The sequence below is a fragment of the Ictalurus furcatus genome, chromosome 12, assembly GCF_023375685.1.
Source record: "Ictalurus furcatus strain D&B chromosome 12, Billie_1.0, whole genome shotgun sequence".
NCBI classification, from domain to species: Eukaryota; Metazoa; Chordata; class Actinopteri; order Siluriformes; family Ictaluridae; genus Ictalurus; species Ictalurus furcatus.
In genome coordinates this window covers 9,503,156-9,519,058 of record NC_071266.1, presented here as the reverse complement: position 1 = coordinate 9,519,058, position 15,903 = coordinate 9,503,156, and the positions used below count along the sequence as shown (strand labels likewise).

At 36.0% G+C, this 15,903-nt stretch overlaps 1 protein-coding gene across 3 annotated transcripts in view; it reads right to left on the bottom strand.

Moving 5' to 3' along the window:
- Positions 1-337: 337 nt before the first annotated feature.
- Positions 338-15,903, bottom strand: part of kalrnb (kalirin RhoGEF kinase b) — an 88,720-nt gene continuing 73,154 nt past the window's right edge. For all 3 annotated transcript variants that reach the window (XM_053637230.1, XM_053637231.1, XM_053637232.1), the window contains 14 exons: positions 12,120-12,397; positions 11,384-11,497; positions 10,616-10,713; positions 10,153-10,219; positions 9,849-9,952; positions 8,825-8,894; positions 6,600-6,686; positions 6,412-6,504; positions 6,281-6,331; positions 5,404-5,481; positions 4,316-4,501; positions 3,694-3,865; positions 3,122-3,291; positions 338-1,710 (listed from right to left, as the gene is read on the bottom strand). In XM_053637230.1, coding sequence (XP_053493205.1) covers positions 1,492-1,710; positions 3,122-3,291; positions 3,694-3,865; positions 4,316-4,501; positions 5,404-5,481; positions 6,281-6,331; positions 6,412-6,504; positions 6,600-6,686; positions 8,825-8,894; positions 9,849-9,952; positions 10,153-10,219; positions 10,616-10,713; positions 11,384-11,497; positions 12,120-12,397 — 1,787 coding nt within the window. In that variant the 3' untranslated portion in view covers positions 338-1,491. The remainder of the gene's footprint in view (positions 1,711-3,121; positions 3,292-3,693; positions 3,866-4,315; positions 4,502-5,403; positions 5,482-6,280; positions 6,332-6,411; positions 6,505-6,599; positions 6,687-8,824; positions 8,895-9,848; positions 9,953-10,152; positions 10,220-10,615; positions 10,714-11,383; positions 11,498-12,119; positions 12,398-15,903) is intronic.

Below are 15,903 nucleotides of genomic sequence, written 5' to 3'. Positions count from 1 at the left end.
TTTTTTTTTTTTGTGTGTAAAACTACTTGAATTGCCAACACTGTTTGTTTGGCAAAATTGCAATCTCCTCTGAATATCATGGCAGTTGCTTGATTGATTTTGCATTCATTTCTGAGATCGCGGAATCCTTTAGGGACTGAATTGTAATTTCGCCAGTTCAAGTAGTTTTCCGCAAAAAGAAACACGAAAAACCTCTGTGAATGGCATTGATTGAATGGCAATGACTGATTAGTGGCTTATCCAGAATTTTGGAAGCAAGGAATGTTGTGTAGCTAGAATACCCGTGATCTCTCTTAATCCTCTGCTTCTGTTTACAAACAATAACCAATCCAAAATATCCAAGATGAAAAATTGCCAGCTTTATTATGAACCACATTCCAGAGATTAATAAGTGAAATACCTGCTAGATTTATTATTATTTTTATGTACACATAAAGTTCTGCAGGAAGAAGCTGCAATCATGAGGCCACTCAAAACTGCTAGAGCAGATACTGACAATTATATAAAGGTCTTTCCATCAACAACACTGACTTTAATGAAGTTTAATTTCAGTAAACATTTTTTTTGGCCAGCTATGAACTGGATGATTCTAAATCTGAAGAATAACGTCAAATGTAAAAAATAACCGTCAGACTGAGGTGGCAGTGTGGACTACCATCGTTTATCTGATCCTTTAGGCTAAGCAGCTATGTTTTTTCTTTGTTTTTTTTTTCTTCTTTTTTTTTTATTAGTCTCCTCTGGTTTGTTTTCTATAATGGCAAAAATATTATGTACAACTTTCAAATGATACAGAATAATACATTTAAATTCTTAGTTACATTAAAGGTACAATGATGAGCATGGTGACTAGTGTGGTATTGCACAACTTGGCATCTTTGCAATAACTTGGGGGGGGGGGTGCAGAATGTTTTTCTTTTTTCTACCTTGGAAATGAACAGCAAATAATAACAGATTTCCTGTAAAAAAATAAAAAGGAAAAAGACTTAAAAACCCCCCCAAATAATAGTACACAGTGTGCAAATGACTTGGCATAGACAGTAAAAAAGAGAGAGAGAGAGAGAGAGATCTGTTTGAAGAGAACAGTACATTCCAGAGCAACAGAGAACGTCGAGCACTAACATTCAGAAACATCCACACTTAATGCACTAACAATTTCACTTCCTCTCTATACAAGACAATCTTTTTATTATTATTATTATTATTATTATTATTAATATAATTTATTACTTCTCATTTTTTCTGTTTTGACTCGTATTAACAGTAATGATGTCACATCCAAGTCTAACTTAGCGTGCATCTCCAGTTCATAGCTGTACTGCAATAAGATGTGGGATAGACAGACCCTGACTGACGAGTCCTCAGTGCTGTCCTGGCTTGGCGTATGGTCTGTTGTCAAACTGAACGCTGAATGCTGGCTGTTTCGTGAGTCGTTTTTAAATTTTTTTTTCATTTTTTAATCCAGAGTTTTCAAGCAGGGAAGGGGGCGTGGATTTACCGGGTTGAGGACAGCACGTGTCCTGGCACCCAGCCTTCCGCAGCAGGCGATTGGCTGTTGGCAGGTCGATACACCAGACACATGTTCTGCTGATTGGTGGCCAGGATTTGCACCTTCTCGCCCACCACCACACAGATCTCGTCCTCCTTCACCGCGTTGTAGTCCTGCGTCACCATCACTGACGACAAGCCGTTACACTCTGCCTCGTCCGAGTCCTGGAGGTCAAAACAAACACACACACACACACACACATAACGTTAACATTTAACTAGATTTTAATATTTACCTTACTTTACAATTTTACATTTATATTATTTTATATTCTTTAGTTTCTTTTTAACTGTTTAAAGCAATGTACATTTATTTATGTATGAAAAATGTACAAAAGGTGCTTTTTCACTTCAGTGTTTTTTTTTTTTTACTTCAGTGTGGTACTAGCTTTTTATTTACTTTTATATTAATTGCTCTTTTAATTTTTCTCCAATTTATATATACACATTGAACTAGCTGTATCATTTGCTTCACATCTATTGGCAAATTTCTTTTACATTAATTGTATATCATACTTTTATTATTATTATTATTATTATTATTATTATTATTGTTGTTGTTTTGTTTCTTTTCTTGTTATGAATTTTAAAATTGATTAAATATATAGTCCACTTGTGACTAATCAGGACCTTGACCCATGTCTCGCTGCCTGAATACTTGACGGGGCTGAGCTCTGAGACGTTTTCAAAAATAAAACGTAGCAGAGCAGCTCCACCTCCAGTCTGCTCCCCAGTGACAGGCTGATTTATTGCAGCCCTAGAAAGCAGGATACGCCAAGGCCAAGATGCATTATGAAGAGAGAGAAGGAGAGAGAGAGTGAGAGAGAGACTGCAGACCGATGAGACATGAGTGAACAGAAGGTAAACTAGGCCAGTCGACCTGCTAAGAATAACCATCCACTCCTCTCCTGAAAGATGGTGTGGGTGTGATCTGTGCAAACACTTGAACTTAACAGATGCACTGCACTAACGCTCACTATGGAACTGGTGTTATGTCTGGACATAATATCCCAAAGCATACACCCTGCAATGGGTTCAAGTCCAAATAACTTTCCTTAGAGGCTACAGAATACTCATAATGAACTGTGTAGGGAATATGTACTAGGGCACCATTTCAGACACTGGTCTCGTTTAAGTTGGTCTAAATAAACAGGAAGTTAATTCCTTTTTTAGTCTGTTTATTTTTGAAATGGTTAAAAATTAATGAATATTGTTACTGAGTGTACCAGAGTCCTAAATTCCTAATATGTAAATCTATTGGAAGCTTTTCAAAAGCACCGCAGTCATAGAAGGGCTTTGAAAGTTAAAAGAAAAGTGCTGAGTGACGTCCATCTTTTTCACCTCCCAACCAATTCGGTCACAAGTTGTTTGAGTAAAGGTTGCATTTAAGGCATTTTAAAAAGATTTGAACAGAATAACGTATATATATGTTTTTATAATGTTTGATATTAATTACTGTGATTTCAATTCTACATGCATGCCATGTCCATCTCTTAGGGAAATAAATCTGAAATCTGAACTCTTAAGTGTACTGGTATATTTGTTCGAGACTCATGACTCATGCCTTTTCACTGACCTCCTCCTGCTGCTTGCTGGGCTTGTGGGCGGGGCTGCTGTTGGAGGAAGAGGGTTTGAGCGGGGTAGAGGGATGCGAGGAAGAGGAGCGGCTGCTGCCGGACGCCTGGCGGTTTAGAGAGTGAGAGGATCCGGATTCCTTCTTCTGGTACTCCTGTGGGTTCTGGAGCGCTGCGAACAATAAAGGTGAAAAATTGACACTAATGTCAATCACTGTGAAATTATATACTGCATTTAAAGGGGCAGTTTGTAATTTTTAGAGCTTTGCAATTGCAGTGAATACATGGACATGCATTTCTGTTCCCCCTAGCCAACCCCACCCACTGTCTTATAGCTGTGTTCTGAATGAGGGTGGGGTTTATTTCTATTCCTGAAAAATGTAACGCAATTCCGAATAAAGAAAGTAGCCAAATCCACTGGATCTGTTTGTCTAATCTTTGAAATCATATGATTTATTACAGACCCGGAAACACTTTTAAACATTACAAATGGCACATTTAAAGGGAACACCATGGCAACCCATCCATATTTTCAACCATTGATCTTAAAATGATGTCAATTCCAGTCTCCTACCTGTGAGGAAGTTGCTCTGCAGGTCTAGAAGTTCTCGTATGCTCCGCACCCACTCCTGCTTAATGTCTATGTTAGCAGCCTGTAGCGTTAGCCTCTCGGATGAGCCACGGCATGAAAGGACAAACTTACACGGGTCACCCTCTACGTGCTGATCCATGCTCAGAAAGCTCACCTTAACAAATATGAACACAGTATGTCAGTACAAATGCATAGGTGTTGATTAATTTTCTAGAATGGCAGCTCGGATGGTAGCGCTGGCTGTAATTCAAATTTATATTAATGCACTTGTTCTAATAATTTATTATTTCTATAGTCTCATTCACAGGGATTTGTGTGAACATTAAAACGTGTGTAATTGTTGATCTAGTGAAGATTTTTGTGAGGAGAAGTTTATTTAAAATTTTTTGAAAGGAGTCTCCAGTGTCAGCGCTTTGTAACTGAGGTAAAATCATAACGACCTCATTTTTTTTTTCTTGTTAACTTAGCAAGAGCTGCTATAATTTAAGCGATAACACATCGCCCTATTGTTGATTCTTTTCCTATAATAATAGCAGTGTTATTTCATTTGTTGTGTCAATCATGTAAACCATCGCTTTAGATTCCCAGACTCTCCATTCTGTACCTTGATGCTCTTCTTAAACTGGTATCCAGGCGTTGAGGATCCTTTGCGGAGAAGTTCGCTGAAGATGATGATCTGCTCGAAGAGGAAGACTCTGCGCTCTTTACTGCGAGAGAGAACACCCGAGTCTTGCTCAGTCACAAAGAACGTGTCCTGCTGCAGCAGCTTCCCTTGAGCTGTCAGTTTTCCCTAAATATGCAATAGTCGCAGTGTTAGCCAAGCAACATATCAGATATAAACCATCTGTATGGCAGACAACATGACTGAAATGAACTGGAACTTCACTTAGAGCAGTGTTAGGGTGTTTTCACACTTTGGTGCATGTGGTCGAGAACTTTTCGAACTTGGGTGTGGTCGAGAAAACCGATCCCTGGTCCATCTGGAAACGGCGGTCTAGGGTTTGCTTTGATTTCACACTCCCACTGGATTCCACTCACTAGGTGCGCTCCTCACGAGGGCTTTTTTTTTGTTGCACTTGTCTGTTTTTGCCTTTACTTGTTTATTGTTTCTTTCTCCTCTACATGTGCTAACGCTCGTCGCCAACGTTTATATGTTTTTCCTCTTCACAGTTTGTCTTTTTTGATCTTTTGTAATATTCAGACAGGATAAGATTACCGAACATACTGTATATCTGTAAACATTGTCATCATACTATAAATTCCATGCCTATTACTACTACTACATTGACGACCTCATTAGTGTTTCTCAGTATATAAACAGAACTCGATTAAAATGAGTTAAAATGCTGGGAAGATTTATTTGTGATAATTAACCAGGACTACAATATGCACAACTGCGTACCTGATCCACAGTTCAGAGGGAATTCCTGTGTGTGAAAACAAACCCCTCCTCCAAGCGATCCAAGAATCGATCCCGGGTGCGGACGCTAGTATATGGGCCAAGTGTGAAAACGCCCATAACAACACACACACACACACAAAAAAAGAGTTTCTTTTTCTTTTATAACAGCACCAAAATAGGAGCACTGGGTCTCCAGCTGATCCCTGATGTGTTATGTGTTCTCCTGTGTGGGTTTTTTTTTTTTTGGGTGTGTCGGATTGAAATCGCATGGCTAAAGGTTTAAGCCTCACCTCATAGCCCTGCAACCTCCCCAAGTCCATCATATCGTTGCAGCGTTTGGGCACCAGCAACATCAGGTCATATGCTTTCTGTAGGCAGGAGAAATATGAGTTAAGGCTTACAATGCTGTGAAAAGTCTTTACACCTTTTAAAAAATATATAATAAATTATTTTCATCGCAACAAGATATTTAGATGTCCCTTCATTATCATGACATTAAGACAAGTAAAATTGCGTATGTTGATGTTTCAAAATGATATCAGTCCAAAAGTTCGCATCTCCCTTTCTGAATGTGATACAAATAGTCTCTGATAACTTTTATGCCAAACTCGTTTATATCCTATGAACACCTTTTGCAATAGTCCCTCTTAAACCTCAGTGCTGTTCAATTCTTAAGTCTGATTGGTGTTGGTTAATTTTCTATAACAGCAGCCCTGACTGCAAGGTGTACATTATCATGCAGGGACTTGTATAGTGGACGATTGATATTGAAACCATTATTGATATGGTTTTTGTGAGGAGAAGTTTAGTTACATTTATAGAAGGAGTCTCCAGTGTCAGCACTTTATAACAGTTTTCTGAAACAAGAAAGTTTTTAGGATAGAAGAATTTATTGAATTAAAGATTTCTTTTTGCCTTATTAACTTAAAGAGAGCGAAAAATTAGGCTGGTGAAGGAATGACTGGTTCTACCTGCTATAACATACATGATAACAGGAACGAACTTGTTTTGTGGACTTTCCATAACATTATACACAGATATGAAGTGGACGAATAACATCGGGGATGCAAAGTTTTGCATGATGCAATATAGTGCATATGTAGGCGCTTTAAAATACTTGGAGTGCACACATGAGAATACATATAAAAGGTCGTTTAAGCATCTTACCTCTATTTCCTGACAGTCCAAGCCTGCTTTAGAGCTGTATATCAAAAAGTCCTGGAAAATAAAATTTACATACTTCATGTCCAGAAATACAATAATGAGCTAAAGCAATTATTACTGTTACAATGCTACACCTTGAGCAACAGCTGATATTTGGTGATCCGCTGTATGGGTTTGATCAGGTAATCGCTGATGGACATCCTGGAGTTGATCTCCTGCTGGACTTCCTGTTTGAGTGCAATAAGAGAGCAGTCCATATGAAATAAAATCATGTACGAATGAAGAACAACTGTGTTTTTTTTTTATTTCAAGCATTTCTCACCTCAAAAAATGTGTCATATTCAGCCACTATGAACTCTGAGCGAGGTTTGTTCTGACAGTAAATCACGTACATATGCAGTCGCCGCTCCTGTAATGAGAAAGTACATACATAATGATCTCTCTCTCTATCTCTGACTTTCTCACACTCTTTCGTGCTCTCTCTCTCTCTCTCACTCACACACACACATCCTGTACAGTACAGTACAGTATAGGACAGTACAGTACAGTACAGCATAATGTAGCATAGCATGAAATAAGACCAAACATTGGGACACTATACTATACTACAGTATGGTAGATAAAATTCTTATAGTATGTTATAATATAGTACAGTGTAATATAAGATATAAAATTGTTATATTTCCACCCAAGCACATGCACTGTGTATTTATTTTAACTGATATAGACCATTAAAATCTTTAAATATGTGTGTCCAAACCTGTATATTTTACTGAGTGTAATATATTGTAAGCATGATGAGTGCAAATAGGAGAACTGAATTTATCACCCAAAAAAACGCAATTTGAGGTTCTCAGATTTTCACCAAATGCACAACATGCATCAGGGAGGTCAAGACTAACACAGAACTGTATTCAGTTTTGTTTCTGTTGTGCTCTAAAGCTGAAAGTTAGTATAGCGTAATATAGTATAGTATAGTATAGTAAAGTGAAGTGCAGTACAGTACACTACAGTATAGTATAGTATAGTATAACATAGCATAGCATATTCTATAAAAAATAACATATACCGCATCATACTATACTATACTATGCCGCATCATACTATACTATACTATGCCACATCATACTATACTATGCCACATCATACTATACTATACTATATCATACTATACTATGCCACATCATACTATACTATACTATGTCATACTATACTATGCAGCATCATACTATACTATATCATACTATACTATACTATTCCACATTATACTATACTATACTATAGTATACTATACTATACTATGCCGCATCATACTATACTATACTATACTTTACTATACTATATCATACTATACTATACTATAACATACCGCATCATACTATACTATATTATACTATGACGTATCATACTATATCATACTATACTATACTCTGCCGCATCATACTATACTATACTATATCATACTATACTATACTATATTATATCATACTGTACTATACAATACTATGCCGCATCACACTATACTATACTATTTCATACTATACTATACTATGCCGCATCACACTATACTATATTATACTATACCATACTATACTATGCCGCATCACACTATACTATTCTATTTCATACTATACTATACTATACTATATCATACCATACTATACTATACTATGCCGCATCACATTATACTATACTGTACTATATCATACTATACTATACTATGCCGCATCACATTAAACTATACTATACCATATCATACTATACTATAGTATAACATACTATACTATACTATACTATAACATACCGCATCATACTATACTATATTATACTATGACGTATCATACTATATCATACTATACTATACTCTGCCGCATCATACTATACTATACTATATCATACTATACTATACTATATTATAATCATACTGTACTATACTATACTATGCCGCATCACACTATACTATTCTATTTCATACTATACTATACTATACTATATCATACCATACTATACTATACTATGCCGCATCACATTATACTATACTGTACTATATCATACTATACTATACTATGCCGCATCACATTATACTATACTGTACTATATCATACTATACTATACTATGCCGCATCACATTAAACTATACTATACCATATCATACTATACTATAGTATAACATACTATACTATACTATACTATACTATACCATACTCAGTGATTTCTGAGCCATTTTACACACAGAGTAAAGCTTGAATAATACAGAGCACAGCACTAAAGAGTAATTCACGCACACACACACCCACACACACACCCACACACACACACATACATGCACATCCACTCACCTACACATACACATACAAAATGATCATCTTTAATTTACAAAGACAGCAATGGCAATAAAAACACAAAAGGAAATATGGTGAAAGTTTTTTATTGGGGTTTTGGGGCGACTCAAGGTTTTATTAAAATTCTCTAGGTTTTCCATCACTGATATCCCTATTTCCTGTACAGTTAGGTTGGCAGATATGTATTTTGTAATTCTGTACTCACATGTTTGATGAAAAGCTCAGCCAGTTTGTCATGATCTTGCAGGCATTTCTCCAGTTCTCCCAGGAAAAACCTTCAAATGACCCAAAGAAAGCATTTCAGTAATACCATAAAACACATGAAAACTGGGTGTTACATAAGACCAGTATGTCCTGTTACATTGTCAGAGCTGGTAAAATTACATTAAAATCTTTACTTTTTAATAAATACTCTGGTAAGATTTTAAAGTGTATTTCACTAAAGTTAAAGTAAAAAAAAAGTCATTTCGTAAACTCCTAAATTATGAGAAGAGTTTACAACAGAAAAAGATGCCTGAAATCACGCACTGATTTTAGTTCCTTATGATACATAAACAAGTACATCTTTCACCAAGGAACTAATGTGGAAAAACATTATCTAAATATAAGTAACAACAGCTTTATTCCTAATTCTAACATTACCTAGCATGCTAATAACTCTGACCAAACTTATGCTGATTGCTAGCTTTTCCAATGAATACTTCTTTAATAAATACAAAGTGTACATAACAGCAGACAGATTACAGTGACGTGTATCAGATCTCATTCTCTGTTAAATCTGTTACATTTAGCTAGCATGAAAAGAGCTAGCATTACAGTGACTCTGGCCATACATACTAGTTGAATACTACTAGCTAGCTGTCCCAATACAAACTGCTGTGATACAAAGTACAAAATGTACATCGCAGAAGAGTTGTTAACATTTAGCTGTTTACATTTGTAGGAACTTAAACTGATTCCACGAAGCTGTCGGATGCTAAAAAGTCTTTTAACTTAAAATTTACTAAAATGTGCTCTTGGGACTTTTGATTGTAAATGATAAAACATTACTCATATGTGCTTTCACTAGTGTCCTACATGATTTGTTTTGTTTATAATGTGATATCTGTGTCCTGCTGTTATGGGGTTTTCCATAAATCTTTGTGATGTAGATTAAATCATTTAATTAATGTGTTTAAATCTTTAATCACACTTTGTGTATAAGGAGTATGATGTAAAACACGACCCACTCTTTGTGCCAGTCGTAGATTTGATGAATGTTCCCGAAAACCATCTTATCTTTCCCCGTCATGTCCTCGGGAACTCCTTTTTCTGCAACCTTCTTCATGAAACCCTTTGAATACAGGAAAGGAAAAACAAGTATTAGGCCTGTGTGTCTTGTATCCGAATGGTCAGAAGGTGTTGATTAATTTTCTGTAACAGCAGCTCTGACAATATTTTTTGGCTACAAGGCAAATTGCAGGTTTATTTTCGTTTCTATAGTAACATCCAAAACAGCTTTTTATAATAATACACACTGTATATCACACTTACCTCTACTACTATACCCAGGTCTTTCACATAGTCCTTCTCTGTCTGCACCATTTCATTCACTACAAACCTGTAGAGAGAACAGCTTTACAGTGTTATGTTTACCACACACACACACACACACACACACACACACACACATTTGTATTACTATCCTTGTTATTACTACCTTCTATTGACCCAATTATTAATGCAGGTAATTAATGCTTTGCTACACCTAAATTTAACCCAAACCTTAACGTCAGTATCCAAAAAGAAAATGTTTTGCCATGTTTTAGTTTTTTTAATCATAATTTTTTATTTTATTTTATTTTATACATTTTTTTGTGTGTAAAAGAACAGTTTTCCAAATGGGGACCTGCCAAAGGTCTAACCAGTCAAATATTCCTACCCTTGTAGGGACATTTGGTCACACACACCTGCGCGCACACACACACACTACTAATGTTTTTAGGTGGACTCTTACATGCGTGCTCTCAGGGCTTTGTTCTTCTTCTCTGTTTCTGGGTCTCGGGGTGTTTGATCGGACGCTGCCAACGGAGCAAAGGATCCAGGCTGTGGACTCTGTCAAACAGAATTATTCTAATTAGCCTAAGACTGTTCCAAAGTATCAAGAAAAGGGAAACTGACATATATATATACATATACAGATACAAATACAGTGCAACATTTTTCACGCCCTTATGACAAAACAAAGGAAAATTAAAATGATTTTATACCAAGACATTTAATGGGCTGAGCTTCACAATGTTCCTTCATTATCACAAGTAACACAACCGTACTAATAGTGACTAGTGAATCGATAAAAATGATAACAATTCTCTCTTTTACATCCTCTAAGCAGCTTTTGTAATCTTCATCTTCAGTAATATGCTTCTTGACATCCCTGGTGTCATAGACTGCTTTCTGGAGATCGAGGAATGGCAAAACATCTTTTAAACTAGATTCCTGTTGACCTTGCCTCATACTTTCAACTTTTGTGCTAGAACACGTAAACATTTTATATTTTTAGCTTCTCTGAATTTGATCCTATCTGTTGACAAACTGTAGGACACAGTATATCTGAATATTTAGCTTTTTTTGTGCAAACTTTTTCACTGAACTGTAATTAATAAATAAGCAGATGATAAAGTAAGTTATAAATAATTAACAGACTATACTGTACATGCGATACATAAAACATGAATTATGAATAAATCATGTGCAAGTAGGTTGATTAAAGAAGCTTCTGAACCTTCTCCTCCTGAGCTGAGGGATCTTTAATGATCTCCATTGGGGGAGGCAGAGGTGTATGTGGCTCGTCTTCTGCTTCGTCCTCTCCTCCACTGTTTGCTCCTCGTCTTCCTCTCTGTAAAGTCACAGGGAGAAGGACATAAAAAAACCCCCCAAAAAACCAACATCCTTCAGTTGAGCACTAAAGCACGTATACGCATATAACTGAGAGCATAAATATAAAAGACGAATAAAAGACTCCGTCCTGCACTGTTCACTGAATTATTACCTACTTAAAACTACTACTTTAGCAACCCTCAGAAGAGTAAAACCATTGGGGTTGTGCTGTTATAGGAAAATAATCAACATGTGATGCAGCCTGACAAAGTGGAGTTACTGTTATCATCTTAAAGTTGATTTTTTTTATAATATAATAGTACATCCTGAAGTGTTTTAGTCCTCTTATACCACAGCAATGTGTCAACAATAAAACAATCTTTTATTTTTTTAAAGATCAACATGTGCTTTTTATCTATGTTATGAAAAGTTTCCTTGCTCATAGACATAATTATGATTAACTTGTTGACTTTATATAACTGGTCATGTGCTGCTTTTAAATGCAAATGTTTTGCGATGCACTGAAATCCAGGACATTGGAACGTACAGTTATCATGCCATGCATTTTTTTTCTCATTCTCCTCCACCCTTAACCTTGACTAAAACCCCTCCCACAACTTCCCCTGACTCCTCCCACCCACCTCCTCGGCGTTGTCCTCGTGCTGAGCTCCCAGGTCCACACTCTTGCGACCGTCCCGTTTGCGCTGTTTGTTGTTGGGTTTCTTGGCGTTGGCGTTGTCTCCCTTGCCGTGGCTGAGGCGTCGCACAGGGCTGGTGAGCCACTTCTTTAACGTGTTTCCAGTCGTTCCAGAGCGTTTGGGTCCTGGTGAGCTACTCGGCAATGAGCTCACAGACGCCTGAGGCTGCAGTGATGTCACAGACTCCGACTTCACCTCCGAACTGCCCACTGGGTAATTCTCTACGGTAGAAAGTATTTTTGTGCTTATTAGTATTAACACAATAAGCAAAATAACTACAGCTGAGGTCGTAGCAAACAGAAAAAAAATTCAGACAGCATTACAGACAGCAAAAAGCATGAAAGAACATTATAGTATATAAACAACACCTGAAATCAGTAGCCTCACTTTTTAGACAGTTAAAATAACTAAAAATCCAGCATTCAATTCAGAAGAGGACATTACACCCTTCTCCGTGGCACGACACAGGAAGTGTAACCAGACAGCTCAAAGCCAGTCCATTCTTGTGATTGGGCTCGAGCAGAATTGCCAAACCGGACTGACCTGATCTTGGAGCCATTACACACACTGTGGAATTTCTAACATACAATTAACACACATGACTCAGTGAGTGTTTCTGCAGTCTCAGGGAAGTGAAACTGTGCCAGAGGGTCAGTGTAATGCATCAACACCCACATGCCTTCATTTTCAAACCTCATGTTTATAGCAACAAACACATGGAGATAGAGATTGAGGAAGAGAGATAGAAAGTACCAAAATAAATGTGCTTTGTTACTATAGTACTTTTAAAAAATTGAACTGAGATAATAAAAAGCAAACCATCTTATTTCAGCGGTGAGATGATGCTGATTTGATCATCACCATTCCAACCTGGCAACAACTTCAGACTCATAGCAGGTTCTGGTTTATACACATGTCTATCTGAACTAGCTAAAACATGTACATGTAATTTGTTGATTCAACAATTTTATCATTCTCAGAGGAAAAATAGCTTCCTGTTCTCTTATATTCTCTCTGTAAATGAGACAAAGGTTGTGTGTGATCAGGGTTGACAAGGTTATGCTGTTTATTGGGAGCGGTTCTTTCACAGAATCTCTACGCTTTCACTTTCAAACCAAATGCACAGAGGGGAATTACGAGGTGGAAAGTACTGAAAAACAGTAATTGTGCTTTGTTACTATAGCTAGTAACATAAAATAAAACAAAAATAGTATTGTTCTTATCACTGCAGCTAAAGCATAGTAGCCCTTGAAAGTTTGTGATCATATTGCTTAATAATTTTGGATTTTTTTGTGCTTGTCGTAGAAATATTAGCAGTGGCTTAACAGGAAAAAAATATATCATAATGGCAAATTTACTTACTTCACAGTTTAGCAATGAAGATATTTTGGATCATAGAGGTTTTGCATTTTTATTTATTTGCTGCTTGATTTTCAAGATGTGAAATAGTTTTACTATGAACAGCAACACCAAACAAGACATTTTATCCAATCATATGTTTTGTTATTCATTACCTACACCAATTATACATCTGAACATTCAACAACAAGTTTGTATGCATCATCTTTTCCATCTCAATCAATCTGTGCTGAAAAACACCCCCAAATCGTCTATTTGAAATGGGGGGGTTTATACTGACTGTTAAACCCAAAGCATCAAAAATGAGAAAATAGAAATTTTACAGAATGACAATATGAATTTAATTCAGTTACAAATGTGATTTTTATGTCTTTATTTAAATTTCTATTCAAGTTACTTCAAAATGAAATTGTACTCCATGGCTTGAACTTGTGTGAAAGGTTTCTTATTCAAGTTTATAATAATTAGGTGTAGAGTGTTCGTATGAAATATTTGGTGGCACGATCCATTACAAATTCAGATCTTCAAATTTAGATTCAGATTCTCAAAACACTACAACCGCAGAGAGAGAATGGCAAAGGAGCACATATTCGATCACCAGTGATGTAATAGTAGTGTAATAATGTAGTAGTATAGTAGTTTAAAAAAATTGTGACTCTAAATACTGAATTCAAACTTTCTGCACCTCAATTTTATTATTATAAACCTGAATTTGAAACCTTGTACACAAATCGAAGCCATAGAATACAATTTCATTATGCTTAATTCAACTAAAAACTTCAGAAATAAATGTAAAAATAAATGAATAAAACATTTGCAAACTTGACTGCTTGCAAAACTCTGTTGTTGCACATTTCTTATTTCTTAAACAAATATGCACATATCTATACGAGGGTTAGCTGTACAATCCAAGCTGGTAAAAAAAATATATATAAATATATATACACACACAAAGAATAGGAAAAGATTCATAACCGAGATGTCTTATCTCAGCTCAGTCGAAATCAAACACAGCTACAAAGCAAACAGGAGCCAGAAGCCACTGGAGTGTTGGTCAGAAATTAGGTTAGAAGAAAACAGTGCAAGATTAGATACACATATACACACACACACACACACACACACACACACACGTGTATGTAACATGCACATATACAGATACAAATAGTCAGAAAACAAAATCCAGGGAGGAAATGAAGGACAAGTCGGGAATGATGAAGAAAGAAGGTGACAAACATAAAAGACTCTAATAACATAGGAAAGATCTTTAAATGTAACATTTAAAAACATTTTTATCTTCAAATTTAACATTACAAAAAATATCATCTCTGTCATCTGTACCTGAGCTCATTAAAGTATGTAGTAGTTTTGTTAAAAACACTACAACATGCCCAGACTGAAATTGGGAATCAAATATTAATCGAAATTAATCAAAAATAAAGCATCTTTAAATTGAGATTAAAGGGTTGAAGACATAAAAAAAAAGTCAAAGATTTAGTTGTGAATTTATTGTACGTGATGTATTTTAAATGTATTATTTATTAAGTTATTAATTCTTTTATTTTTCTCTTAATGTTTAGGAATATAAAACTAGGTATAAAAAAATTAGTTTTTTAATACAGCTTCATAAACACTCAGGCATCAAGTTATACTTTTATTGTATATACTGCATTTAAAACATTTAATGTTAGCATTATAATGCGAGCATTGTTCTAAATTTCACAGAATGTTATTTTTCACAATCTAAAGTGATAAAGAAATAAGGACAAAAATTAACAGTCAGGCATTAACAATTTTTAAAAAAAATTATTTTATTTTACATTTTGTTTTTATTTTAATTCTGAATATATATATATATATATATGAGAGAGTGAGAGAGAGAGAGATATCGTATATAACCATATAATATATATTCTGTTAAATAAACAGCCTTTTGAAGTAAATGAGACAAACGTTTTGTGCCACACAAAAACAACACATTTCCTCTGAAAGTGTCTGTAGGTTCAGTGTGTGTCCTGTCGCAGGTTGCAGGGTTGAACATGAGGTTCAGGGTTACTCACCTGCTCTGCAGCACTGAGGTCAAAAGTTTAAGAATCTCCAACAGCCTCAGAATGAACCTGATTATTAACTAAGCGTGGAGCGGCCGGCTCTCCCCTATCAGCATTGTGACCTTATCAACACACTTAATGGTCCAATACCTCTCTCACACACGTGCACACACACTCGTCTCAATGGCATATAGCAGACTGGAAAATCTAGCAAAATCTGCACATGCACTCACCTCTATGTCACGCTGCACACATACACACACACACATAACACACACACACACCACTCACCCCTTAATGTCTTAACGACATAACCAAGG